The sequence below is a fragment of the Aethalodelphis obliquidens genome, unplaced genomic scaffold, assembly GCF_003676395.1.
Source record: "Aethalodelphis obliquidens isolate GAN/ISIS:26980383/991018 unplaced genomic scaffold, ASM367639v1 scaffold44, whole genome shotgun sequence".
Lineage (NCBI taxonomy): Eukaryota > Metazoa > Chordata > Mammalia > Artiodactyla > Delphinidae > Aethalodelphis > Aethalodelphis obliquidens.
The window spans coordinates 12,474,204-12,499,668 of NW_020837988.1; the positions used below are offsets into that span (position 1 = coordinate 12,474,204).

The following is a 25,465-nucleotide window of genomic DNA, read 5'->3' on the forward strand; positions in this document are numbered from 1 at the left end:
GACTTCCGGACTGGCGGTGGAGCGGGCGAGCGTTGACTTCTGAGGCCCCCATTCAGCCCTCGAGGTGGGAGAACGGGCGGGGCTACAACGGGAGGTCGCCTACGTAGCCCCAGAGGCGGCCGCGTGGTGTGGTGTGCGCGCCCGGGCGCTGAGCACAAAGCGTTTGGGGTCACAACCCTTAGGAAGTCCGCAGAGGAAGGTGAGGTGGGTTGTACTACGAAACATCCACTTAGGATGGTGAGAAAACGTGAAGTACGTAGTCAACCTCACAACAGATACGTACGAACATTATGGTAGATTCTGTAAAAACTTTAATAAGAAATATTAAAGTAGAACTAAGATATTTGTTCATGGACTGGAAAATTATTGTAAAAATGTAAATTCTTCCAATGTGATCTGCAGATTCAATTGCGAACCCAGTAAGAATATCAGCAAGTTAAAAAACTAAATCTGAACAATGCTGCAAGGCACAGTGGAGGAGGGTAGGGGAAAACCAGAGATCCTTGACCCCCAAAAAACTCAGTGTAGCTGGGGAAACTGAACGTTCACATGTTCGTGATGGCAGTTTTGCTGCGGCTCAGAAACTTGCCCCAGTGTCTGGGAAGGAGGATTGTAGTAGGAGAGACAGTTTTCTCCAGGAAAATCTTGAATGGCCGCTTCGGTGGCCTCCCTGCTCCACTCTCCACCAAAACACTCAGCACCTGTCCCCACAGCCCCCAGATGAGGCCCCAAGCAGGACCCTGACTTGCCTATTTTCCACCAGATGGAGAAGGACCCTACCTGGAACAGGAGAGCCTCCACAACACGGCCACTGCCTGCTTCAGTGACCTCCAAACTGGGATGGTCAAGACGATCTGTGGAGTGCTAGAAAAACATACTAGAGCTTGTATTCCTACTTATTTTATGTTTTTATATCTATTGTCATGTGTCTTATAATTTACATAAGATTAATACATAGTGCATATTACCTTATAAAGAAATATACATACATGGATATGTATAACCCTAGATGTTTTATCAATATAGGCACAATGTCAAATATTTGGAGATGACTTTTCTATTTTACCAGTCTCCATATACTCTCCGCCTGTGGTTCAGAATCACCTGGCGGGTTTGTTGAAACACAGACTGTTGGACCTGTTCCCAGCAGGATGGGGCCTGAAATGTACACGTGCTGCTGCTCTGGGAACCACACTCAGAGAACTTATGCGCTAAGCTGGAACAGAAGAAGGTTCAGCCTGAATGCGGCAGGTTTCCTCACCTGATGCCTCAGCTCACATTCCATCTTCTTGAAATGCCTTCTCTGGTAAGATCCCACACCATCTTGAAGGTCCATTTGAATTGGGTGGCACCTCCTTTAAGTCCCTCTTGCTTGGTGCAGCTGAAAGTGATCTTAATTGCTTAGGACTTAGGGAGCACTGAGTTGATACCCAGAAAATTCTACTTTGCATTACAGTGATTTGCATAATTTCACCTTTTTTACTAGAGTACAAGCCATTTAAAAATGAAGCCTAGACTAGCTTTCTACTAATGTTAAATGAGTGAACAAATGATGTCTGATTTGGTTAAAATCCTGCTGAATATCGATAAGAGCAAAAGTCTGGAAATAAATACAAAATCCATAAATAGGGGACTGAGTAAAATCTGCATATTTTGCCAGTTATCAATGCGTTATATCTCTTCCAAATTCAGACTTCATTGCCTGTTCTATGAAAATGCATCTGAGCCCTTATTTTGTTCTGTGCTCTCTGGCATGATATTAAGCTTTGTCAATAGAGGGTGCTGGAGACACTTGGAGGAAGAGTTTCCTTTCCTGGTTCTGGTTCTGTTGTGCTGGATCCACAGGCTTCTGCAGTACACAGGGCTTCTCCAGTGTCCAGCTTTTACAATACACACTGGCCAACTGCACACAGCATCCACCACCTTCCCCAGCAAGCCCTAAGTGGTTTTGTAGCAGAGTGCCTCCAGTGAGACTGATGTCAGGTCTGAAGTAAGAAATGTACAAGGAAATGTATTAAAAAGCAAAGAGACTGGGCTTCCCTGGTGGCACAGTGCTTAGGAATCTGCCTGCCAATGCAGGGGACACGGGTTCAATCCCTGGTCCTGGAGGATCCCACATGCTGCAGAGCAGCTAAGCCCGTGCGCCTCAACTGCAGAGCCGGCGCTCTACAGCCTGTGCTGTGCAGCAAGAGTAGCCACCGCAAGGAGAAGCCCATGCACCACAATGAAGAGTAGCCCCTGCTTGCCGCAACTAGAGAAAGCCCACGCACAGCAACGAAGACCCAACGCAGCCAAAAATAAATAAGTAAAATAAATAAATTTATCTTTTTAAAATGCAAAGAGACTATTAATGTCTTGTCAGAAGAATTCAACAGAATAATAAAATAGTGGATAAGAGGAATTTCTCATTATGGAAGTCCTGCTAATAAGTGAAGAAGAAATGATAGGAGTAAAACGTCACCCTGATGAGGCTTCCCTGATGGTGCAGTGGTTAAGAATACGCCTGCCAATGCAGGGGACACGGGTTCGAGCCCTGGTCCAGGAAGATCCCATATGCCGCGGAGTTAAGCCCATGCGCCACAACTGCTGAGCCTGTGCTCTAGAGCTCGTGTGAAACTACTGAAGCCCGCGCACCCTACAGCCCGTGCTCCACAACGAGAGAAGCCCGCGCAACGCAACAAAGAGTAGCCCCCTGCTCACAGCAAGTAGAGAAAGCCCGCACGCAGCAATGAAGACCCAACACAGCCAATAAATAATTTTTAAAACATCACCCTAATGAATCTAGGCAATCTCATCAATGGCTGCTAATTAACATCACAAGAAGGACAGACAATAGAACCCCCTGAAGAGATTTTACAACACTATCTATGTAGTCTTGACAAAAAATTTTTACCTGTGATCAAGCCACTAGAATGTTTTAACTACCCTTTGCTGAAAATTCAGAATAAGGGTATGCTAAAGAACTCCACATGGATGCAGTCAGCGATTGCTGAAAACCCTGCAGTCAACCTGATTTCTTTATGATACGCAAGGAGAGAGGGGGGTATGTGGATGGAACCTACAGATTTAAAAAACAAACCAAAAAAAACTCCCAAAACCTTAAGACTGGGAACTCCCTGTACTATATTTGTTAACTTCTAAGTGAGCCTTATTTTTTTTTTCTAGAAACAAAGATTCCTAAGAGAGACAAACACACAAACCAATTGAAATATAGACTAATAAAACATTGAACCTTATTTAGATCCTGATTGAAACTAGAAAAATGTGAGACCATTGGGGAAACCTGGACAGAAACCTGAACACTAACTACACATTTGATGAAACTAATTGTAACTTGCTTTTTTCACACATGATGATACTGTTTATGTTTTTAAAACATTAACGAAATATATACAAATAACAACCTAAAATTATTATTTTCTTCGAGCTGATAATTGAAGATGTTTTCTGAGAGGTGCTGACATAGATTTGAGTAATACAATGGGTTAATCTGGCAGCCAGTTAGGACCTCCTGAATTTAACTGATGGCATTTGTAAAAAAAAAAAAAAAAAGTGGTACGAGCCAAAAACTATTAAAAAAAAAAAAGGTTTTAATGGGGAAAATTTTAAGATCCTGGTGAGGTTCTGGGACATGGAATATACTTGAATGTTTTGCTGACCTCTGTGACCGCCCCCCCGCCAAGGTTAGGAGGAAGAAGGGTCCATTACTGAGATTCCTGTGAACTGCTGGTGTTTGATAGAGACACCCTCATGCTTTTCTTCCAGGTGTATTTCTCATTTCCGATGGTACGATGACCATGCACAGACTTCATAAAATGTTCACAGTGGACAGAGTTCAGCATCTCCACTTAGCCCTGTATCCCCCACCACCACCCCCGGTTTGCTAGAGGCAGCGGAAAGACGCAGGTCCAGCACCACCGCTTCACAGGTGCCTCGCGCTCCCGACGGCGACACGTGCTTCCGACTCGCCGCGCGTGCGCACTGCCGCCCCGCCGGGCCTACGTGACGCCTCTCGGGGCGAAAATGGCGGCGGGGCGGCGCCGTCTCGGCTGGCCCGGAGCGGAGCGCGCGTCTGGCGCCAAGCTGACGCGCCCGAGCACTCTAGGAACGATCTCGGGCCGTCCCTTCGGGACGGTGAGCTAGCTCGCCGAGAGCCGCCGTCAGACCCGCACGCCGCGGAAACCCACCGGGGAACCGGCAGCGGTCTCCGCGGGGGTCCCGCCCGCTCCGCCCCGCGTGCTCCTATTGGCTCCAGGGCCTGACCCGCCCCTTTCCCGCGGTCTCATTGGCCTAGGCAGAGCCCTGAAGCGTGGAGCCGCACCGCCCTCTACGCGTTCCTGTTGGTTCAGGCTTGTGGCTCGCTCGCTCCCGGAGCTTTCATTGGTCGAGCGGAGCGGCGAGGGGTGGGGCCGCGTCGGAGCGAAGACAACAAAGGGTGGCGGGCAGCGGGCGGCGGGTGGCGGTGACCGCGTCTCCTGGTGCTCCGCTCAGGCCGCGCACCCGGACCTGCCAGCCCCGCTCCAGATGAAGTGTGAGCACTGCACGCGGAAGGTGGGCTCCGCGCGCTCGGGCCGGGGCGGGGTCCGGGTCAGGGGCCGGGGCCGGGAGGAGCCTACGCTCGCAGAGCCTGGGGCCTCGGGGGCGTCGGGAGCCTGGCAGCTCCGAGCGCCTCTGCCTCCGCGTCGTCGCTGACAGAACCTCCGGGCGCCGGCCCGCAGCTCACGTTCTCGGGGGTGGAGGCCGCTGAGGGTGGGCCACCCGCGCGTCCGGTTCCCGCTCCCGTCTCCCGGAGGCGGCGTGACGTCGGGGCGCATGTCTATCCTTTCAAAGTACCTTCGAAGCCAAAAACCACCAGAAAAACCGACCAACCTTTGCTACCAGTCAGGGCACTCACAGCAGACACCATCCTTGGTGTGAATTAGCGATACGGTGATCAACAGTGTTTTTAGGGGGCTTTATGCTACCTAAAAACTTGAGTGCTTACAGTAACGAAAACGACACAGAAGTGCAGGAAGGAAACACGGGCTGGGCCTTCTGCTACCTGGGTAACCACGGTAACTGTGATAGCGTTACCCACTTACTTCTAGGCTGTGATGCACAGGGGGGTTTCTGTTTGTTTTTTCAAAATTGGATCGTATCATAAAAATTATTCCATCACTTGCTCTTTCTTTCAGTCAACGTTATATAGGAGATACCTTTTCATAGCATTACACACAACCTTTGTTGTATTCCAAGTATACACATGTCCAGGTAGTCTGGCATTAATTTATCTGTCATGAGAGGCCACATTGCTTCTAGTTTTCATTTGCTGCAAACAATGCAGGTATAAAGGTGTGTATGGGTGTGTTTGTATGTCCACAATTATAAGTGCTTTTATTTCTGTAGAAAAGATTTTGAGACATGTGATGAATTCATCAGCAAGTATGTATGTTTTTTTAAATTCACAGAGTCAGATTAAAAGTTGTTCTTTCATATGTTCCTTTGCCTTTTCAAGGAATGTAGTAAAAAAACAAAAACCGATGACCAAGAGAATGCATCAGTCGATGTACCAAGTCCAGCCCACGAGAATGGAGAGGCAAGTAGATTTTTCAGTTTTGTATCAGCCTGTAGTAAACAGCTGCTGCTGTTTTTCTCCTCTTTGGAGGCTCACATCACCAGGTACATCATTGCTGTAAGAAAGAAAGAAGCAAGAAATGCAGGGGCTAAAAAGCCCCTGCCAGGGGCCAAACGTGCAAGTCAGTCAGTTGGAGGCACACGATCTCCAAGGTAAGAGCACGAAACAGTGTCTCTTCGCAGAATACACCAAGCCAAGACATACCATGTTAGGGACAAAGAAAAATGTTGTCCTTGGCTGTTTATTAGAAATAGAGCTGTAATGTTTAAACCTTCTTTTTTTTTTTTTTTTTTTTTTTTTTTTAGTGAAAAGTTCTTTTCTGTTAGATGGGATTTTAGGTAGGTAATTTATAAAATAATTCAGATTTCCTGATTCTGTAAGTTTATTTTTCTAATGGTTTCTTTTCTCAGTTCTTGAGTTTTTAGGTTTTCCTTAGCCAGTAGTGACAGTTTACAATTACTAGGTGCATACCCTGAGCTGGGCGCTAGAGAAAGTGCTTTATACATGTGATCTCATTTCGTGCTCAGAATGAGCATTTCAAGTAAGCCCTACTGTTGTCCCCATTTTACAGAGAGGAGGATGCGGTACAGGGAGGTTAAGGTTATTTCTTCCCTTAAAAAGTACTGGTACCGGTTTTAGAAATGGAAAATTGGCAACATGGAAGAAGCAAGCAGCAGGTTTCCTCTTTAGTTTAGGAGTCCTAATACAACATTGAGTCAGACAGGCTTTGATCTGGTTCTGTCATGTACCAGTGCTGCTGTGTGCTCTGGTGACTGTAGGCCTTAGTGAGCAGCAGGGGATGAGACAAGCACCCAGGGCACTGAGGCAGAAGAGAGGCAGGGAGCACCTGGGGCCCTCCAGCCCCAGAGCACCTGGCCTGGGGCCTCCCACACCCACCCTCTGGCTACATCACCTTGGACAGACATCTAACCCTGGGAGCCCCAGTTTCCTTATCAGTGACATGGGGAGTTGGGTTACTTCTCTCCCAGGGCTGTGGTAGCCGGGAGATAATGTGTGTACATGGCTTAAGTGGGCGCCCTGCCAGCACAGTGGGCGGACCCCCTAATGGGAAGAGCCAGTCAGGAAAGTGGCTACTGGAGTGGGCCCTGAGGGGTGGTGAGAACTGAGGGTGGGGGATGTAGGGATGGGGTGAAAGCTCATCAGGCACAGGGAAGGTGTTAAGGGCAGGGAGATAGATTGGATGCATGTCTTAAGGCAGGTGGCTTAAGCTGACTAGAGTAGGGGAAGAATAGAAGGAAACTACTTGGGAGGCTGAGGGTGGTGAGGCCTGGGTGGGCCAGCCAGAGTGGCAGAAGCAGGAAAGGGGGTGCGGCACAGGGAGCTGAGTGCAGTTTGAGCTGCACGGACCCTGAGCTTTGCAGGATATCAGTCTGGAGCTTGGGAGGGAGAGAGCTCCCTGGAGGCTGCGATTGGAGAGGTTGAGTAGGGGCCTGATGCTGCTCTGAGAAGTGAGGCTGATTGGAGAGAAGGGCCGATGGATAGGCTTCTGCAGAGAATGCCTGTGTTTAAGAGGCAGCAGGAGAAAGAGGAAGGACCGCAACAGGTGGGAAGGAACCAGGCCTGGCCCTTGAAAGCCTGCAGAGGATGAGGATGACGGGGTGGCGTGTGGCTCATAGGCCGGGAGGGAGCCCTGCTGCCCGCGGCGGCTCAGAGTGTGGTCCTGGGCACCTCTGCAGGGGCAGTGGAGACAGAAGTCTCAGTGCCGCTCAACAGTACCTATTAGGCACCAGCTGTGTGCCAAGCCATGTGCTCCAGACCCTTGGAGCAGCAGCTCTGGCCCCACCTCGGGGCTTGTTAGAAGTGCAAACCCTTGGGTCCTGTCCATACCTCCTGAATGAGCATCTGCAACATAACAAGGTCCCGGAGTGAGCGCTGCACAGTGACACCGGGGCACATGGGGAGGACGGAGGTGACAGTGTGCACTCCTGTTCAGAGCTGCTGTGGACGGGAGGACCACACCACCCCCACCGCGAGCCCTCTCTCACCAAATGTTTGAAAGAAGAACCAATGTACAACCATCAGGGGCTGTTGAAATGGCTCTGGTAGGCTTCAGAATATTCATATGTTCATCCACCAAATATTTATTGAGTGCCTTCTGTATACAGGAGATGTCAGAGAACAGAAGGGTATGAGACAAGATTGCTCCCTCAGAGCTTGCATTTCAGGGAAAAGAGGCAACACGTAGCTGCCAGGGGGTGCTGTTCTGGCAGGTGTCTGCGAGGGTCCGAGGGGTGAGCCAGGCTCTCAGGGAGCATTTCCCTCAGGGAGACCCAGAGCAGGAAGGGCCAGAGTGGCTAGAGGTGAGAGCTGGGAGGAGTGACGGTGATGAGGGCCTCCATCGGAGGTGTGGCTTGTGTTCTGGTGGACCTCTGCCTAGGGAGGGAGCTGCAGGGAGCAAGTGGGCGCAGGAGCAGCCAGGAGAAGACGAAGCAGCCAAGGGTTATTGTCTTGGTGTCTAAGGGAGCAGAGTCACTGATATGTGAGTTTGAGCGTCACAGCTCTGTGACGTGAGGGCCCTGTTGCCCACGGGTCAGCAGTGAAATACGTTAGTGCTAAGCCTCTCAGGGAGGCCAGTCTGCGGGCTTCCACAGGAGGCTTCTGTGGGGAGCCGTGGGACTGGGCGAGCTCAACGGGGAGTGCAGAGCAGGCCAAGCCAGGAGCCCCAGTGGCAGCAGGGAGAGGCGTGGGGGCAGGAGAAGCCCAGAAGTGTAGCTCTCCTCCTGCCACATTTGATGGTGCTGGCCCGCTCCCCGCATATTGCCATCCGTGGGACCCTGGTACCATGGTGGCTGCAGCACCTGAAGCTCCAGGCCTGGCCTGGATGTCTCAGGGGTTTTGCACCAGTTTTCTGTATTATGCTTGCGCTGTTACTTTTTCTAAAGAAGCAAGTATTAAAGAGTTTGTGTTGAAGAATCAGGCCAGAGCATCATCTTTCTTTCGTAGAAAGGAGAATTCCATAAATTGGCTGATGCCAAGATATTTCTGAGTGACTGCCTGGCCTGTGACAGCTGTGTTTCTGCAGAGGAAGGAGTCCAGGTTTCCCAGCAGAACGCCAAGGACTTCTTCCGAGTTCTGAACCTTAACAAGGTACGGCATCCCAGGCGCTTTCTGGCGCCAGAGGTGGGTGGAGGTCAAGGTGAGGCATGAAGCCTCTGCTCGGGCTTGGGGAGTGCATCTTGGCCCTGGCCCTGTGTCCCTTGCTGTAGTTGACCCTCTCCATAGCCCTGTGAGAACAAAACCGCACCCACAGTCACACTCCCTCATTGATGTGGGCAGCAACTATGGCTGGCACCACCGACCAGGCTCCCCTGGCTTGGGGGAGGCCTCTGAGTGCTTGGTCGTGGGATGGTGTGGTGGCTCAGCTGCTGCCGCTCTGCCTCTGGGGCATTCTCAGAGGCAGGGCTTCTGTCCTCACAGGCTCTGCGTCCTGGGGCAGGGCTGTGGTCCTTCAGTTCATCCCTGCAGACTCCCTGTACAGACGGAACTACTCAGTGTCACTTGTATTCCAGTAGTGACAGGAAGACAGGTGAAGGGGAAAGACAGGAAAGGCGGAGGCAGATGAGGCTGTAAAGCACATCTCTCTTCGCCCTCACTCTGGCCTGGGGTGTTTCTGTGCTCTCACAGCTGCTTCCCAGGAAGTGTGTGTACCGGCTCTACACACCGTGCTGGGCACTTTGGCCCACGTGAGGCCCAGGTTTTTTTCTAGGTGTACTGACTGCAGGTAACAAATTTTTTCTTTTCCAGTCTTTGTATATCTTATTTCTTCTTCTTATGGTATTGTCTAGGACCTTTAAATCAACCTGAAATAGCAGTAGTGATAAAAATAGTACTAATGTCAGGACTTCCCTGGCGGTCCAGTGGTTGAGGCTCCACTCTCCCAATGCAGGGATTGCAGGTTCGATCCCTGGTCGGGGAACTAAGATCCCACATGCCACGTGTGGCGTGGCCAATTAAAAAAATAATAATAATAAAATTAAATTAAAAAAATAGTACTAATGTCTTGTTTCAGACTTTAGTGGAAATGCTGGTAAAGTTTTACTATTAAATAGATGTTTGCAGAATCTTTTACTATTAAAGAGATGTAGATACTCACACCAATCAGCATTTTGGCTATAGAAAATGGATACCCAAGTCAGACTAGCATAAAAAGGAAATGCTTAGTTATTTCATGAAACTGAAAGCTTAGAAGTGGGAGAGGTTTTGGGTTTGGCTGAGTCAGTCAGTCAGGGCTGTCATCAGGAAAAAGCAGTTTCTATTTCCCTGCTGCCCTCGGCTCTGGGCTCAGGCTGATCCCCTCTTGGTCATAAATCGGCTCCCTCAGAGGAGGTGATATTTGAGTGAGAATGAAGTGAGGAGTGCGTCCTCGCAATTCCCTGGGCAGGGTGTCAGACAGAGGGGCAGGAAGTGCCGAGTCTGGCTCCTCAAGCTGGGGACAGACCGCCCTCTGCTCTTCCTCCTCCAGTAGCATTTGAAACTTGCACCCCCTTGTTCCTGCTTCCAAATTTATATTAGGATGCTGCTGGTCACAAACCACAGAAACCATGCCTGGCTGGCTCGGGCATCATAGGAGTTGGTGAGGGAGCTGGAGGTCGGTGTGTGCCAGCTTGGTGCCCTGATGGATTTGTTGGGTGTGGGTTTCCCAGGCGTCACGTGAAAGTGAAATCCCATCCAGAGGAGACAGGCAGCCTCAGCATTGTCTCGCCTGAGCTTCGAGGCAGGGGCATGGGGACAGGACCAGACTGTCCTGTGACCAGTCCACAGGTAGACTGTGGTGGAAGGTGACCACTGAACACCTCTGTCCAGGTTTCTGCTTTTCCTCATTTGCAGGCAGTGTCTGACCTTAACAGTCTCTGTCATGATAATCCTGCATCTTCTCTCCTCTAATCCCAGGTCAAGGGATCCCACTGCTGACTTTCTAATGCCCGACATGCTTGCTCATGCTGCTCCCCTGGGTTACATCCTGCGTGTCCGTGATGAGTCAGCATTCTTCTAAACTCAAATTGTTCATATTTTTCTAGGGATTTCTTGAACTGCCAGCATCTGGTTTTGGATTCAGGGTGTGATAGCCTGGTTTCACGCTTGTTTGTTTGGTATTTATTAAAGACTTCACAGAAAATGAGGATCATCTACTACTTAAAAATTTGCTAAAATTTGCCACTAAGTGACCTGGGCTTGAGGTCTCTTGGGGGCAGACCTCAGGGCCCCATTTTCATGTATTTTCATTGTTATGGGTCATTTCAGTTACTTACAGTCCAATATTGTACATAACTTTTATTTTTCCTTTAAATTTATCCATTTTCTCCAGATGTTTGCATTTATGTATAATATCGATGTATATATTTCTGATTTAATATTGTTCTTAAAATTGATAAAATCTCTTGGAATGTCTCATTCTTTTCATTCTCGTTTTTTTCTCCTTTTTCTTTGTGCTTGCCAGTGTCTTGTATATTTTATTAGTTTTTCCATAGGGCATCTGTTACATTCTGTTTGTTCTAGACTTTTCACGAAGGTGTCTTACTTTCACTCCTTGTGTAATCACCACATGTACAATGTTCTTCTCTATTTCTCCTAGAAATGTGATACCTCAAAGCACAAGGTGCTGGCAGTGTCAGTATGTCCTCAGTCTCTGCCTTATTTTGCTGCTAAATTCAGCCTCAGTGTGACTGATGCATCCAGAAGACTCTGTGGCTTCCTCAAAAGTCTTGGTGAGGTGCCTTTTGATATTATTTATAGCAAATAAATTTGATTTAATTTGAATTTATAACTTGAGTTTTTAACTGCCCTTTTAATCTCTAGAGTTCAATTTTCAAGGGCACAGGATAGGTAAGAACTTCCATGAGAGTTTTGTGGAACATAAGAGGACCGTCTCTCTGACCCATGCATGGTAGGCTGGTGTCACTTACCCTCTTGCCATGCAGATGGGTGTTGTGTTACAGCCGGGCTGGCCCCTCCAGGAACAGCAAATGACCATCTTAGGGCACGTAGCTGGGGACACCTGGGACCCACGCTTGCCCAGCAATGTCGAGTCGCCTGGCTCATAGTGGTTACAGAGGGCGTTTATTCGATAGAGAATCACATCTACGATGATTGGCATCTGGTTTCCCAGGAAGCTCTCTGAAGATCAGAGCAGGAAGGGAATGGGCTATGTCCTTTGTGTGAAGAATGAAAGGTCAGTACGTGAGGACTCAAATGTGAATGAATACTAGAGTAATACTGCCTCAAACAGTGATAAGAGTGCTTCTGTCTTGTCTGTCATGTCAGACTAGAACTTCCCCTCCAACCCAGAGTGTCCTACAGGTGGGCTCAGAAGAGGAGAACTTGAGCCATTTGCCAAATAAGAGTTTTTACTGTTCCTCAATGGATTTTTAAAGATGTAAACGCATTGGGATTACTAATAAAATAAGATGACATGTAGACTAAATGTCCTCGCACTGGTCTGCCTGCCTCACTGCTCCGTGTTGCTTTCCATGTGGAGCTGTTTCTCGGTGCACTGCCTGCCACAATCAAAACTAAGGCTGCAGCTACCAGCGTGGACTCCTTAACTCATCCTTTATGCTTTTAATCTTAAAAAGCCTAAGGTTAGGGCTTCCCTGGTGGTGCAGTGGTTGAGAGTCCGCCTGCCAGTGCAGGGGACGCGGGTTCGTGCCCCGGTCCGGGAAGATCCCACGTGCCGCGGAGCGGCTGGGCCCGTGAGCCATGGCCGCTGAGCCTGCGAATCCAGAGCCTGGGCTCCACAACGGGAGAGGCCACAACAGTGAGAGGCCCGCGTACCACAAAAAAAAAAAAAAAAAAAGCCTAAGGTTAGCTTAGTTTTACCAGAGATCGAAGTTATTAGATGCTCTGTCTTCTCATAGTGAAAGGCCCTATTTTTGGGGGGGGGATTTTTAAAAAATAAATAATTGGGCATTATGTGTTAATATTAATAAAGAAAATATATCCACAGTGAAACTGATATTTTTAAGGTAACTCTTTAAGATGACACAATATTTATAATATTTCTTTATTATTTTTTATAAATTTATTTTTATTTTTGGCTGCATTGGGTCTTTGTTGCTGCGCGTGGTCCTTCTCTGGTTGCGGCAAGTGGGGCTACTCTTCGTTGCAGTGCACGGGCTTCTCATTGCAGTGGCTTCTCTTGTTGCAGAGCACGGGCTCTAGGCACACGGCTTCATTAGTTGTGGCACGTGGGCTCAGTAGTTGTGGCTCGTGGGCTCTAGAGCGCAGGCTCAGTAGTTGTGGCGCACGGGCTTCATTGCTTCTCGGCATGTGGGATCTTCTTGACCAGGGATCAAACCTGTGTCCCCTGCATTGGCAGGCAGATTCTTAACCACTGCTCCACCAGGGAAATCCCCATAATATGTCTTTTTTGTGGTGGTGGTGGTGGTGGTGGTGGTGGTGGTGGTGGTAGTACGCGGGCCTCTCACTGCCGTGGCCTCTTCCATTGCGGAGCACAGGCTCCGGACATACAGGCTCAGCGGCCATGGCTCACGGGCCCAGCCGCTCCGCGGCATGTGGGATCCTCCCGGACTGGGGCACGAACCTGCGTCCCCTGCATCGCCAGGCGGACTCTCAACCACTGCACCACCAGGGAAGCCCCATAATATTTCTTTTTAAGAATAACTGGCTGCTTTTAAGGTTTAGACCAGCTGCAGATATTAAAATTATTTGCTTGCTTTATTTTATTGTAATTGAGAGCACATTCTTTTGTCTTAGGTTTATTTTCCAATATTAAGAACTTATTTGCAGTAACATGGATGGACTTGGAGGGTATTATGCTAAGTGAATTAAGTCAGACAGAGAAAGACAAATACTGTGTGATATTTCTTATACGTGGAATCTAAAAAAATATAATAAGCTAGTGAATATAACAAAACAGAAGCAGGCTCACAGATAGAGAACAAACTAGTGGTTACCAGTGAGGAGAGGGAAGAGGGGGAGGGACACTATAAGGGTGGGGGATAAAGAGGTACAAATTATTAGGTATAAAATAAGCCGCAAGGATATATTGTACAACACAGGGAATATAGCAAAAAAAATTTGGTTTTTGGCCACACCACGCGGCTTGCAGGATCTTAGTTCCCTGACCAGGGTTTGAACCTGGGCCATGGCAGTGAGAGTGCTGAGTCCTAACCACTGGACCGCCAGGGAATTCCCTATAGCAAATATTTTATAATAACTATAAGTGGAGCATAACCTTTAAAATATGTGAACCACTATATCATACACCTGTAACTTATATAATTCTGTATATCAACTATACTTCAGTTTTAAAAAAAGAAAAATATTTATTAAGAAAAGAATAGCTAGTTAAAAATCAACTTAATAAAGGTATGCTCAGCCAGTTTACTCATTTTGTTTATTTTAAAGATATCAAAGAGCATTACAGACTGGAATTTAATTTAGCCAGTGAATTGGAAGAGAATACTGCTGGTACCTTGTAATATTCCATTAATTTACATATGGAGTACGGTAAGGTGTTTGTGTACATGTAGAGGGGAAAAGAGGAAGCAGGAGAGAGAATATATATGTTTTATTGTGAAAAATGATATGTGCTGTTGTTTGAAAGAGTAAAGGGCACAGTCTCCTACTTCGGCAGCTATCGATGCTTGTGGAGTCTGCCCTTTCAGTTTGTCCCTGACACTCCAGACCCTGAGAATAGATCCCACATTCTGTGATGTGGAGCCGAATGCGCCTCTCTTCCCTGCAGGGGTGCATTATGTCTTCGATACAACAATCGCTGCAGATTTCAGCATCCTGGAGAGTCAAAAAGAATTTGTGCGTCGATTCCGCCAGCACAATGAGGAAGAGCCCACGTTACCCATGCTGACCTCTGCCTGTCCTGGTGAGCACAGGGCCTGCGGCTGGGCCTCTGGGTGCCTGAAGCACCTTTTCACATCAGTCTACGTTTGGGGGCAGGCCTAGGCAGTGGATGAGGTCGGGGGTCAGTGGGTCTTGGGGAGTAGTTTCAGCCTTGAGTAGTTTTACATCGACCAACATATTCATTAAAAGTATGACATATTTCAAATGTCCAAACAATTATAGATAATATGAACACCCATGGATCTTTTGCCAACTTAAATAGAAGTTACATAATAAAAAATATTTCTTTACATTAATACTAGATTCCATCCTGGAGCAATTTTTAAACCAGTCTTTAATTAGTTTTATTATATAGAGCTTGGTGCCTGAGGTAGAGAAATTTTATCACAGGTTTTTTAATTCTGGAAAAATAGAAAGTTTTGGAATAAGAAAATGTTTAAAGATGATGCGTAAGGGAAGGGAGGAAGTGCTGTACTGGTAAGTGACATTTAGTGAAAAAATTATTTCTAAATAAATCAGGTCTGTGAGAGCCCAGTTATGGTCTACATAATCTTAGGTTTTTGTTCACGTTTCTATTTTCAGTTTACCTCTCCTCCCCCACCATGGTTCCAAATTTTTCTAGCATTTTACATGTCGCCCATCAATCATTAGGATTACGATTTAATAAAGTTGAACGTTGACATTATGGTTGCTTAGAATTTGGAAATACTTTCCACCCAGTCGTAAAACCATGGAAAGCAAATTTGCCATCTGTCCAAGGGGCCCATGGGTTGATTCATTAACTGAGCGATGTTGTTCAGCGGCCCACGGGCCGGTGAGAGGTCATCAGCATCAGGTGGGGCTTATTTCCCGTGTGTAGGTTGTCTTCCTGGAAAGATGACCCCCCACGTGGATGCTCCCAGCTCTCCAGGCGTGTCAGGCAGTTTCTGTATCCAGAGTCTATGTATAAACTGACTCTAAATGCACACTTTGCTGGACCGTGGTGTCCACTTCTGCATTTACGTCCTTGTAGGTGTTTTTGCAGCTGCTTAGGAGTAGATATGCACAGCTGAGGTCTCGGGGAACCACCTGGCTCTCCAAGGGCACTGCAGAGATGCCCCTGCCCCTGGGATCCCAGCACCGGCTCCTTGTGGGGCCCTCACTCAATGCCACACAGCCATTCACTGTGGCTCATTCCCACCCATCCAAGGAAGAGGCAGTATAAAATGACCCGAGCTCGGCCTGTGCCCCCAGGGCGGTGGTTCCAGACTTCCCATTCCACGTTCCTGTCGGCAGGATCACAGGAATTCCTGTGCTGTCCTGACACCAAACCTCCAGATAGCGATGGATTCCTTATGTGGGAGGCCCTGTTGGGATGGAGCCTGGGACAGAAGCCTCCACTCCTGGCAGGAACTAGCCCTGCTGACCTGGGTAGTAAGCAGGTGGTTGATTCCTGCAGAAAGCAATGGGCCCTCTGTCCTTGGAGTGAGTGCAGCACTGGTGGAGACCTGGGCTGTCTGCTCTTGCTGCAGACCAGCCACTCCCCCTCCTCCAGCTTGGTGTTTGCTGCATTTGGTGGTCTCCCTGAGCTGCTCAGGGCTGTTTACTCGTGGGTTTGGAGCTTCTCCGAGTTTTCTTCCTAGATAATGATGCATTTTCCTTCGGGAGCTCTTCGTAGCTAAGCCAGTTAAAACTGTATCTGTTGTTCATGTTTATGCCACCTCTCAAATTCGGGGAGATGAGGTGAGATCTGGTTCGGACCTAACCCTTTTCTAGAATTTGGTGCTGACGTTTTGCTTCCCTGTGACAACTTAGGGAAATTAAAACAACACCAAGTCGGACGATTTGACCTGGTGCGCAGAATCAGGCTATAGGTGGTCCTGGACTGACTTGCCAGGCTTCTGCACACAGGTTCCCTATGTCCCAGTCATGCTTCCTCAGACTGGAGGGCAGCATGTCCAGGCCGGGATAGGGACATCTGGGCAGGCCCTTGCTGCCCACAAGCCAATGGAGCACCACCTTGCCGACGCACCTTTGCCCAGCGGGGGTGGGTGGGAGAGGGGGTATTGAGCTGCTCAGCTCTGGACATGCTCACGGGCCTTGGGCTGTGTGATATCCTGCCAAGAGCACTCATTGAGCTGAAGTGTGGGAAATAATCTCTCCAACCCAGCAGAGTGTCTGGAGAGCGGGAACCTTGTGCCAGGCACTTCTCTGAGCAGGTTCCCTTTCTGCCTTTAGAGAGGGTCACTGTGAAGAGGTGGGTAGTCTGACAGGGTGGGATTTGGGTGCCCTACCCACACCCATGCTGCCACCAAGTTGGGGGGCCAGCGGGGCTTACGAAGCCCCACGCCGGTGCTGGTGGCAAGTTCTGATCAGGGGTGCCCGTGAGAAAGTGCTAGCCTGTCTGGTGTCTGTGCCAGGTGCTGTGGACCCTGTGACCCGGTTCCTCCTCCTCATGCCTGTTTGGTCCTCTTCCCCGCCCTGGCCAGGAGGTTCTCCGGGGCCCTGGCTCCTACCGCCTGGTGTTCTGCCTGATCTTGTGTGAGGCCTTCACAGCACATAGCACATTCACCCGCAGCATGGAGCTGGGGTCTGCCTGAGAGCCGAGTCTGCATGTGTGGGCACTGGCGCTGAGACCAGGGTGCACAGGGGCCTTACAAAGCCAGACCTGTGGTGGGAGTGGCCTTGAGCCCGCAAATGCTCAACGACCTTTGATAGTTTTTCTTTTTTCTTTTTACTTATTTATTTGTTGGCCACGCCATGCAGCTTGTGGGATCCTAGTTCCCCAACTAGGGATTGAACCTGGGGCCCCGGCAGTGAAAGCGCTAAGTACTAACCACTGGACCACCAGGGAATTCCCTAGTTTCTCTTTTTTAATGTGAACCATTCTGTGTACATGTGCAGAGGCTGGGAACGAGGGGAGCCATCCTCCAGCAGCATTTCTCTTAGGGGCTTATGCTGGTGACCATGGACATTGCCTGAGTATGCTCAGGCCTGCAAGCAGGTGATGGCTGTGGTTTGAGTTTGTTCAGATGGGATTGGCTGGTGCTTGCTGTTCCTCCTTCCGGGAGTGGGCATGGGGAGGCGGCTGCCCCAGGGTTCTGGTGGGCAGCTTGTCTCCAGGCTTCCTCGCCCCCGCTCCCCCCCCCGACACCCCTTTCATGGTGCTGTGGTATGCACACCAGACACTGCTGTAGGATCAGCAGTGTCACCAGACGCTCTCCTCACCAGGTCGTGCCCAGCGGGAGAAGGGAGCAGGCTGTTGCTCCTGCAGGTTGAGCTGCTGGCTGTTTGGTCCGCTGACCTTTCTGACCTGCAGTCCGCCCCGGAATCTATGGCAGCGGTGGTGCACTCACAAGGCATTGTGGGAGTCAGCGACTCAGGGGAGATGCTAAGGGCCGTGCTGGGCATGCCGTGGGCACGCTGCAGGTTGTGCTGCTTATTGTGCATTGCTTGGGGGTGTGGGTTTCTCATATTGCATTGTCCTAACAGTGGGCAATTACTGGGCTGTTAATTTCCAATAGGTGAGTGAAGCTGGGTAGGCCTGGTGGCCATTGGCTCCTGTCTGAACTGTGGCCACCCATCCTGGCTATGAGAACAACTTTGCAGCTGGCACGGTGGAGCTGGAACCAAGCCGCCCAGGACGCCACCTCATAGCTGCTCCTTCAAGCTTGTTCTCAATTTGGGGAGACCTGCAACCCCAGCTCTTACCTTCCTCTTGCTCTGTTCTGTCTGGTCTGGGGCCGAGGGAGGCGCGCATTCCCGGCACCCTCCAGTCTTGTGGCAGACGCACCTGGGATTCCCGTGGCCGAGCCGCTGAGGAGAGGCGGCCTGGTCAGAGGGAGCCTGAAAGAAGACGTGTCCTGCTCTACTCCGGGTGAGGCAGCCACGAGGAGCTGACACGGGGCCCTTTCCTCCTCAGGCTGGGTCCGATATGCTGAGCGGGTGCTAGGTCACCCTGTCACCCCCCACCTCTGCACTGCCAAGTCTCCCCAGCAGATTATGGGATCCCTGGTGAAGGACTACTTTGCCAGACGGCAGGTAAGCCGGCCTGAAGGGCAGCATGCAGGTCAGGCAACGAGCTTCCATGTGAGGACAGGTGCTGATGGGAACTCAGGGCAAGCGAGGGAGGGCAGGGGAGGTTCCACCGGGCATGCAAGGTGGTCTCAGCCCCAGGCCCTGCTGATTGAGGGGGCATCCAGACACCTGGTTACTCAGCTTCCAGCTTCTGGCATTGCCACCAATTCCTGCTCAGCCAGGGGCACGGAGAGGGGCGGCCTGGTCTCTTGGGAAGCATCTGGAAAGTCTGCAGGGAAAACGGCTGGGCGTTCATTTACAGTCCAGCAGCGGCTTGTTGTCACGATGTTTGGTCACCACGTGCATAGTTCAGGGGAAACAGGCCAGCTTCTGGCTTCTCCCTGTGAGTGTCCAGGCAGCAGGTCTTGAGCGAGGTGGCGCCGTGGGTGGGCTTGGGGGTGCTGCGGCTCAGGAACTTGGTCTGTGGGAGCCGGGTCTTGGACCCCGAGAAAGCACCAGGCCTGCTCCCTTGTGGCATGTTCTGGGTCCAGCGCATTAAGCTGCCCCCTCCCTTCTGCATGGCCCCCAACATGGATTTGCTTTGCCTGCACAGAACCTGTCCCCAGACAAGATTTTCCATGTCATCGTGGCCCCTTGCTATGATAAGAAGCTGGAGGCCCTTCAGGAAGATGTTCTCACGGCTTCGAGGGGTTCCCGGGGCACTGACTGCGTGCTAACCTCAGGTGAGGGTGGGGCCTCGGGAAAGGCAGCAGGGGGAGGCCAGCCCCGCGGCCAGTGCGTGTCCGCGGTGAGGGCCTGACACACAACCACACTGGGGACACTGAAGCTTCCTCCTTCAGAGCAAAGCAGAAAGCACATGTGTGACCGGGGACATTGCTGGGGGACTCCTCGTGGAGGCCCTGCCCCTGGACTTGTGCAGAGAGCCCGCAGCACCTTCTCAGTGTTGGGATGGGAGTGATTCCCTGGAATCCTCAAGACCCATTCGGAATGCTGCCATCAGTTGAGAGGTAGATTAAGTTTTTGCTGAAGCCCAGCTGGGTGTACTTTAAATGGCCTTGAAAACAGGTCCCTACGGCATGGAGGCAGAGTGGCTGGCTCTCTGGCAACCTCCGAGGACAGTGGGTCCCCTGACCAGAAACTCCCCACATGGAAGCCCGTGGAAAGGTCCCCACCGCACAGGCTCCTATGGCGGTGATGGGGGTGAGTGGGGTGGGAGAGCCTCAGCCACAGCCCTCTGCTCACCTTAGATGATGGGTTTTCCTAAGAAGCACACTCGGGCATCTTTTCTTTGAATACAGTAGATTTTTACTCTTTTTCACAGATGTTCAGTCTTCTCACACACACCTGACACCACAGCAGTTGATTCAGGATACACCCTTAGTGTTAAGGGTTTCTTCAGGATCCCTTGTGCAAAGGGAGATACAAAAGTGGTCCTGATTTTCGATCGGTCTTGTTGCAGATAACTGTCATCCTATCCACATGAAAGCTTTCCACTCAGGAAACAAAAACACCGGGAGACGTTTGTAGAAGCCCCCGTTTCAGGGGCAGAAGGAGGAATTAGACTCTTCCCTGGCATTTCATCAGTGTTACTTTGCATCTGTTGCCTGTGACAGGCGTGATGACCAAGGTCATTGTAACCTAGAATGTCCTCCGGGGGAAGGAGGTGACACCGGGAGCAGCTCCTGAGGAAATGTGGGCCGTGTCCTGTCACGGCATCTTATGTCGCTTCTTTGTCTGTAGGTGAAATCACTCAGATGATGGAACAAAGTGACCTCTCGGTGAGAGACGCTGCTCTGGACACTCTGTAAGTGGCTTTGCAGGGAGACGCACCCTTGCACCTTGGGGGCCTCCTGTGTGACCTTGTGACCTCTGCCAGGCGCATGTCCCAAGGCCTCCCTCCTTTACAGTGAGGCCACATGCCACACTGAGGCATGGGTGTGGTGAGGCCCCTGGCCTCGGGGGCCACTCCCTTTGTTGCCCCACTACGTACGACCCTTGGCTCTGCATAGAGCATGCGCAGCACCATGGAGTGGACACCAGCACCCCCCACTCCTGAACTTCACATGTTCCTGACGTTACACCTGGACCTACTGGGGGATGGGGGCCACCTCCAGACACAGAGTGGCTCCCTCAGGTCCCTTTGCCCAAGAGCAGCAGACTGGGTTTCTGCCATCAGTGGTGACCCCAACCACTGACCGTGGTCCTGCTGCATCCTGTTCCCCAGAGTGTACACAGACTGCAAGAGCACACGAGGGCCACAGGGCACACACGGGCTGCGCAGCAGATCCTTCCGGCAGTGACGTCAGGCCCACGTGTGGCCCTGGTGTGGAAGGCGGACTGTAAGCATAGGATGTAAGCGACTGGTGTGCCTGTGGCCAGAGCCTGTGCTTGGGCCCAGGCTGACCCAGAGGCCTCGTCCTGGCCGGGCACAGATGGTGTGCCCTCTCAAGTGCCTAGTTCTCATGCCCCGAGTTGTGAGGTTCTAAGGGTCGTACCCTTCACACACATGCAGCCAGAGGAAAGGAGTCATTGGGGCAGTGGTGGGTGCGCCTGCACCTGCAGGCTTCATGTCAGCCAGTGAAAACCAACACAGATGAGGTTTTTGCCCAAAGTCTAAATACTTGTAAAGGTTTTCGCAACCTTGGATCATAAATCTTAGGGAGTTGGATTTAATTCTTGCTGTCACTTTTCCTGCCTGGTGAGGTTTGGAGACATGAAGGAAGAAGAGGTTAGACGCCATGACGGAGCCAGCTCCGACGGATACCTGGCGCACATCTTCAGACATGCGGCCAAGGAGCTGTTCAACGAGGACGTGGGGGAGGTCACCTACCGCACCCTGAGGTGTGTGGGGCTGGGGTGGCCTCTGTCTGTCTTCTTGTGTGGGCAGTGCTGCCTGTCAGGTGTAAATTCTATAAATAGGACCCCCACCCTGCAAAGCCAGCTGCAGGTCCGGGAGGGAGGTCCTATTTATAGAATTTACACCAGTCAAGATCGAAAGGCCTTTTATGTGTTATTCACAGACTTTTACATTTTGCTGACACTCCAAACTTAGACTGGAAATAATCCTCAAACCACAGAGGAAGGACCCTACAGATGAAAGTCTGTGCTGTTGATTTTATAGGAACAAAGACTTCCAGGAGGTCACCCTCGAGAAGAGCGGGGAGGTTCTCTTGCGCTTTGCTGCTGCTTATGGCTTTCGAAACATCCAGAACGTGGTCCTAAAGCTGAAGAAGGGCAAGTTCCCGTACCACTTTGTGGAGGTCCTCGCCTGTGCCGGGGGTAAGACTCAGGGGCCCAGGCTGAGCTGGGCACCTCCGAGCCCTGTAGGAAACGGGCCCTATTGGCCACCCCCAGCCTCACTCAGCTCCAAGGGCTTTGTGGGAGTGTGGATGCTGCCCTGGTGGTTGTGGCATGATGGTCCCTCTCACACCCACATATTGGAAAATGCAGGCTGGGAGATGTCACCTTGGAAAACCTCTTGGGGACATGGTCCCAGAGAAGAGTTGCTTGGGTGACACCAGCTGAGAGCCGGCTCGTGTGGCAGCTGGTGTCGAGAACACTGAGACTGCCTGGTAGCTTGAATGGCCCCTACCTCCTCCAGCCAGGTTTGTCAGTGAGTGATGGGAGAGACCCGTGTGATGGATGGAGGCCGATGAGAGGGGGTAGGGGTCCCGCAAGAGGACCTGCTGGTGGAGTCGGGCAGGAGGGAAGCGTGCGGCCCCCATGGCCCATCAGGCCCCTTGGTGGTGATAGAGCCAACTCAGAGAGGGGGTCAGGGATGTCTGTACCATTCTGGGGTGGGGGGTGCCCACAAGATACGCAGGTGGAAATACCTGGGGCGGGGGGACGCGGATCCAGGTGCGAGACGGGCTCAGGGAGAGGAGGCCCCAGTGCGGGTGGCTGAGGGCAGAGAGGCGAGCGCTGGCCGTGGGGGATGGGCAGCCTTGGGGACCTCACTCCAGGGACCAGGACACGGAGGGCAGATCCCATGGTCTGAGTGGAGGAGTGGACAGGAGATGAGGACGAGGAGGCAGCGGGGGAGCTGTGGGCTTGAGGGGTCCATGCAGGCCCTCCAGGAGAGGCACCCCATACCTGCATGCCGATCAGGGTAGAGGCTCAGCAGGACTCACTTGTGCCCTGTAGTTAGAGCATCAGCTGGGGGAGCAGGAGCTGGGATCTGAGGAGAGAGAAGCAGCCCCTGGGCAAGTGAGATGTGAGGTCCAGAGGGCAGCTGTTGGGTACAGCCAAGGGATAAGCGGAGGGAGGTTTGGAAGTTTGCTGCAGATTCTTTTATTTTTATTTTCATGTTTTTATTTATTTATTTGGCTGTGCCGGGTCTTAGTTGCGGCACGCAGGATCTTTGTTGCTGCGTGTGGATCTTTTAGTTGCGGCATGCTGGATCTTTAGTTGCAGGCACGTGGGATCTTTAGTTGCGGCATGCAAACTCTTAGTTGTGGCATGTGGGATCTAATTCCCTGACCAGGGATCAAACCCAGGCCCCCTGCATTGGGAGCGCAGAGTCTTAACCACTGGACCACCAAGGAAGTCCTGCTGCAAGTTCGCTTAAATGAATTTTTATCTTACAAGTCATGACATCATCTAACACGTTTGAAAATAAGTAGCGCCAATACATAGGAGGCATGTTCCTTATTCAGGCCGAGGTGTTAGGGTGTTGGGCTCATGGGTCTCCATCCACCGTCCCCCTCCCCTGTGCAGCCCAGATGTGGATGCACACATTATGTAGACACCAGTGATTTAGCTGTTCATTAGTAATTTCTATGTTCTCCTGGTTTTGATAAATTTCAAGAGAAACTGGAAATCCAGATTTGCGTACATAGCCACTCACTTCTAAAAGGTTGGCAAGTTATTTCGGCTTTAGATAAAAACATTTCACGGGTAATGTAAATAGGAGGGACTATGAGCCTGTGACCGGGGTCTTGGGGCCCAAGGTCCAGCTCCAGGCTCTGGCCACGAGACACTGCACACTGCTGTCATTCCTCTCTTCCAGAACCATCGTCCCTTTAAGATGAAAGGTGGGGGACTTCCCTGGTGGTCCAACAGTTAAGACTCCGTGCTTCCACTGCTGGGGGCGAGGGTTCGATCCCTGGCCAGGAAACTAAGATCCCACATGCCATGTAGTGCGGCCAAAAAAAAAGGTGAAAGGAGGGAAAGAGTAAGCTCCCTTTGTTTTTCAGGGTGCCTTAACGGCAGAGGCCAAGCCCAGACCGAGGATGGCTGCGTGGACAAGGCCCTGCTGCAGAAGATGAAAGGCATCTACACTGACATCCCCGTGCGGCTCCCGGAGACCAGTTCCCATGTGCAGGAGCTGTACCAGGAGTGGCTGGATGGCACCGACTCCCCCCGAGTCCAGGAAGCCCTGCATACCGCGTACCAGGGCCCAGGGCATCCTGCTAACAGCCGAGACATCAAGTGGTGAAGGTCGAGGAGGCTGGGAGGCAGGCCTGTCTGCTGCCTGAGGATGGAGGAGCTGCCATGTGTGGGTATCAGAGACACTGGAAGAAAACAGCTCAGCTTTTCTCTTACTACTTTGGTTTTTCAGAATTCTTTGCTACCCCCATTTGTCAGCAGCCCCCTCCCTCAGTTCGATGAGGTGCTATCTTCGTAATATGTATGTGATTGGAATATTTTAACGTGAGAGAAGGGTGCCCCAATTTGAGTTTCCTTTAAGACTGAAAAATTCCAAAGAACAAGAATGGAGTCAGAGTACTGTCTTCTGGGCTTAGTGAAAATCCAGAAAGTGTCCTGTGAACAGCTAAGACCCCAGAAATTCTGATACACATGCCTCAGACAGATTTGATGGGGAAATGACAGGAAGTGGGCAGGGTGCGGGGGTCTATGGTCTGCCCAGTTGGCTCTTATTTTTATCCACTTATTTTATTCTTAAAAATGTTTTTGCCAGAATGTGAATAAACTGCATCCTTTAGGAATCAGGGGGCTCATAAATATGAATCTGGATTTTCAGCTTTTCTGGAGAAAAGTTCTGGCAACAGTGGGCCACATTCCTTACTGCTGTGGTGTCCAGAGTGCTGTGTAACAGCCGCCTCCTGGGACCAGACCCTCTAACTGTGGCCCTGCAGGCTCTGCAGCTTATGTCCCAAATTCACGCTTTCACATTCACATTCTTTAAGTGAACTCACCTTGAGGCAGAGGGAGGCCTGCGAAGGGTGATGGGTGTTACAGATGGAAGGATGGAGAGGCAGCTGCCCTGCTCAGGCTAGGCTGTGTGGTCGGCAGTCAGCCTCCTCCATCCTTCCCTGGGTGGGGTCAGGCAGGTGACGGCCCTTCTGACCCTGAACTTGGGTGAGGCAGCTTCCTGATGGTCCAGCCTCTCCTCGTTCTCCTCCCCGGTGTCCTTCCCACACACCGTGGGCCTGGCTCGTCCACAGGGCTCGGTGAAGCCTCCGTGGCTCCTGACGGGACTCCCCCACCTGGCATGTAGTGCTCATGTGAGCTCGCCTTAAAGAAAGGTGGAAGAGAGCAGTTTACCCACAAACAGAAAGGGCTAGCAAAGAATTGGAAATTATGGAATCATGGAACTCCATGTCAGGGCTCATCCTGTGAAACAAAGACTTCTGTGGATAGGCCTCCAGTTGGTTGTTCAAAGCACTTGAATTTTGTTATCATGGGTGGTGACATTCTTCTTGGATCCCTCAGTGCTGTAAGCCTGAGCTGTTAGATTTCCTTCATCTACTCTATGTTGTATTGTACCTGTATACCTATCTGGGTTGACAACTGGATATAATGTGTGAAATTGTATATTTTTTCCTTTTAACCTATATACAATTGAGTTTCTATCCTCTACAGTAACTGATTATGGAATAAACACTTGAAGAGTGTCTGAGTGTGGAGAGTGCATGAACCAGATGCTGACTCCCCAGCCAGGGGCCTGCGTGTGCCCTCCCTCACCAGCCCCACCCAGGCTACTCCCTCGCGCTTTGGGAGCCAGCACCACCCTGGAGCAGGGGAGCGTCT

At 50.9% G+C, this 25,465-nt stretch overlaps 1 protein-coding gene across 4 annotated transcripts; it reads left to right on the forward strand.

Moving 5' to 3' along the window:
* Positions 1–4,384: 4,384 nt before the first annotated feature.
* Positions 4,385–25,329, forward strand: NARF (nuclear prelamin A recognition factor). 4 transcript variants are annotated; one of them, XM_027081124.1, is made up of 11 exons: positions 4,385–4,551; positions 5,495–5,575; positions 8,579–8,722; positions 11,208–11,340; positions 14,343–14,477; positions 18,357–18,475; positions 19,065–19,194; positions 20,213–20,276; positions 21,176–21,313; positions 21,594–21,751; positions 23,668–25,329. In XM_027081124.1, the coding sequence occupies exons 1-11, from the start codon at positions 4,525–4,527 to the stop codon at positions 23,907–23,909; spliced, it is 1,371 nt and encodes a 456-aa protein (XP_026936925.1). In that variant the 5' UTR covers positions 4,385–4,524; the 3' UTR covers positions 23,910–25,329. The 4 variants fall into 4 exon arrangements, with proteins under 4 accessions (XP_026936925.1, XP_026936926.1, XP_026936928.1 ...); XM_027081125.1 differs by lacking the exon at positions 8,579–8,722; XM_027081127.1 differs by lacking the exons at positions 18,357–18,475; positions 19,065–19,194 and having other exon boundaries at positions 4,416–4,551.
* Positions 25,330–25,465: the final 136 nt, after the last annotated feature.

Excerpts from the sequence above, each read along its gene's own strand:
- NARF (XM_027081124.1), top strand. The coding sequence starts at position 4,525 with ATGAAGTGTGAGCACTGCACGCGGAAG. Across the intron at positions 19,195-20,212 it reads TGACTGCGTGCTAACCTCAG|GTGAAATCACTCAGATGATG; the intron begins GTGAGGGTGGGG and ends CTTTGTCTGTAG. Across the intron at positions 21,314-21,593 it reads GTCACCTACCGCACCCTGAG|GAACAAAGACTTCCAGGAGG; the intron begins GTGTGTGGGGCT and ends TTGATTTTATAG.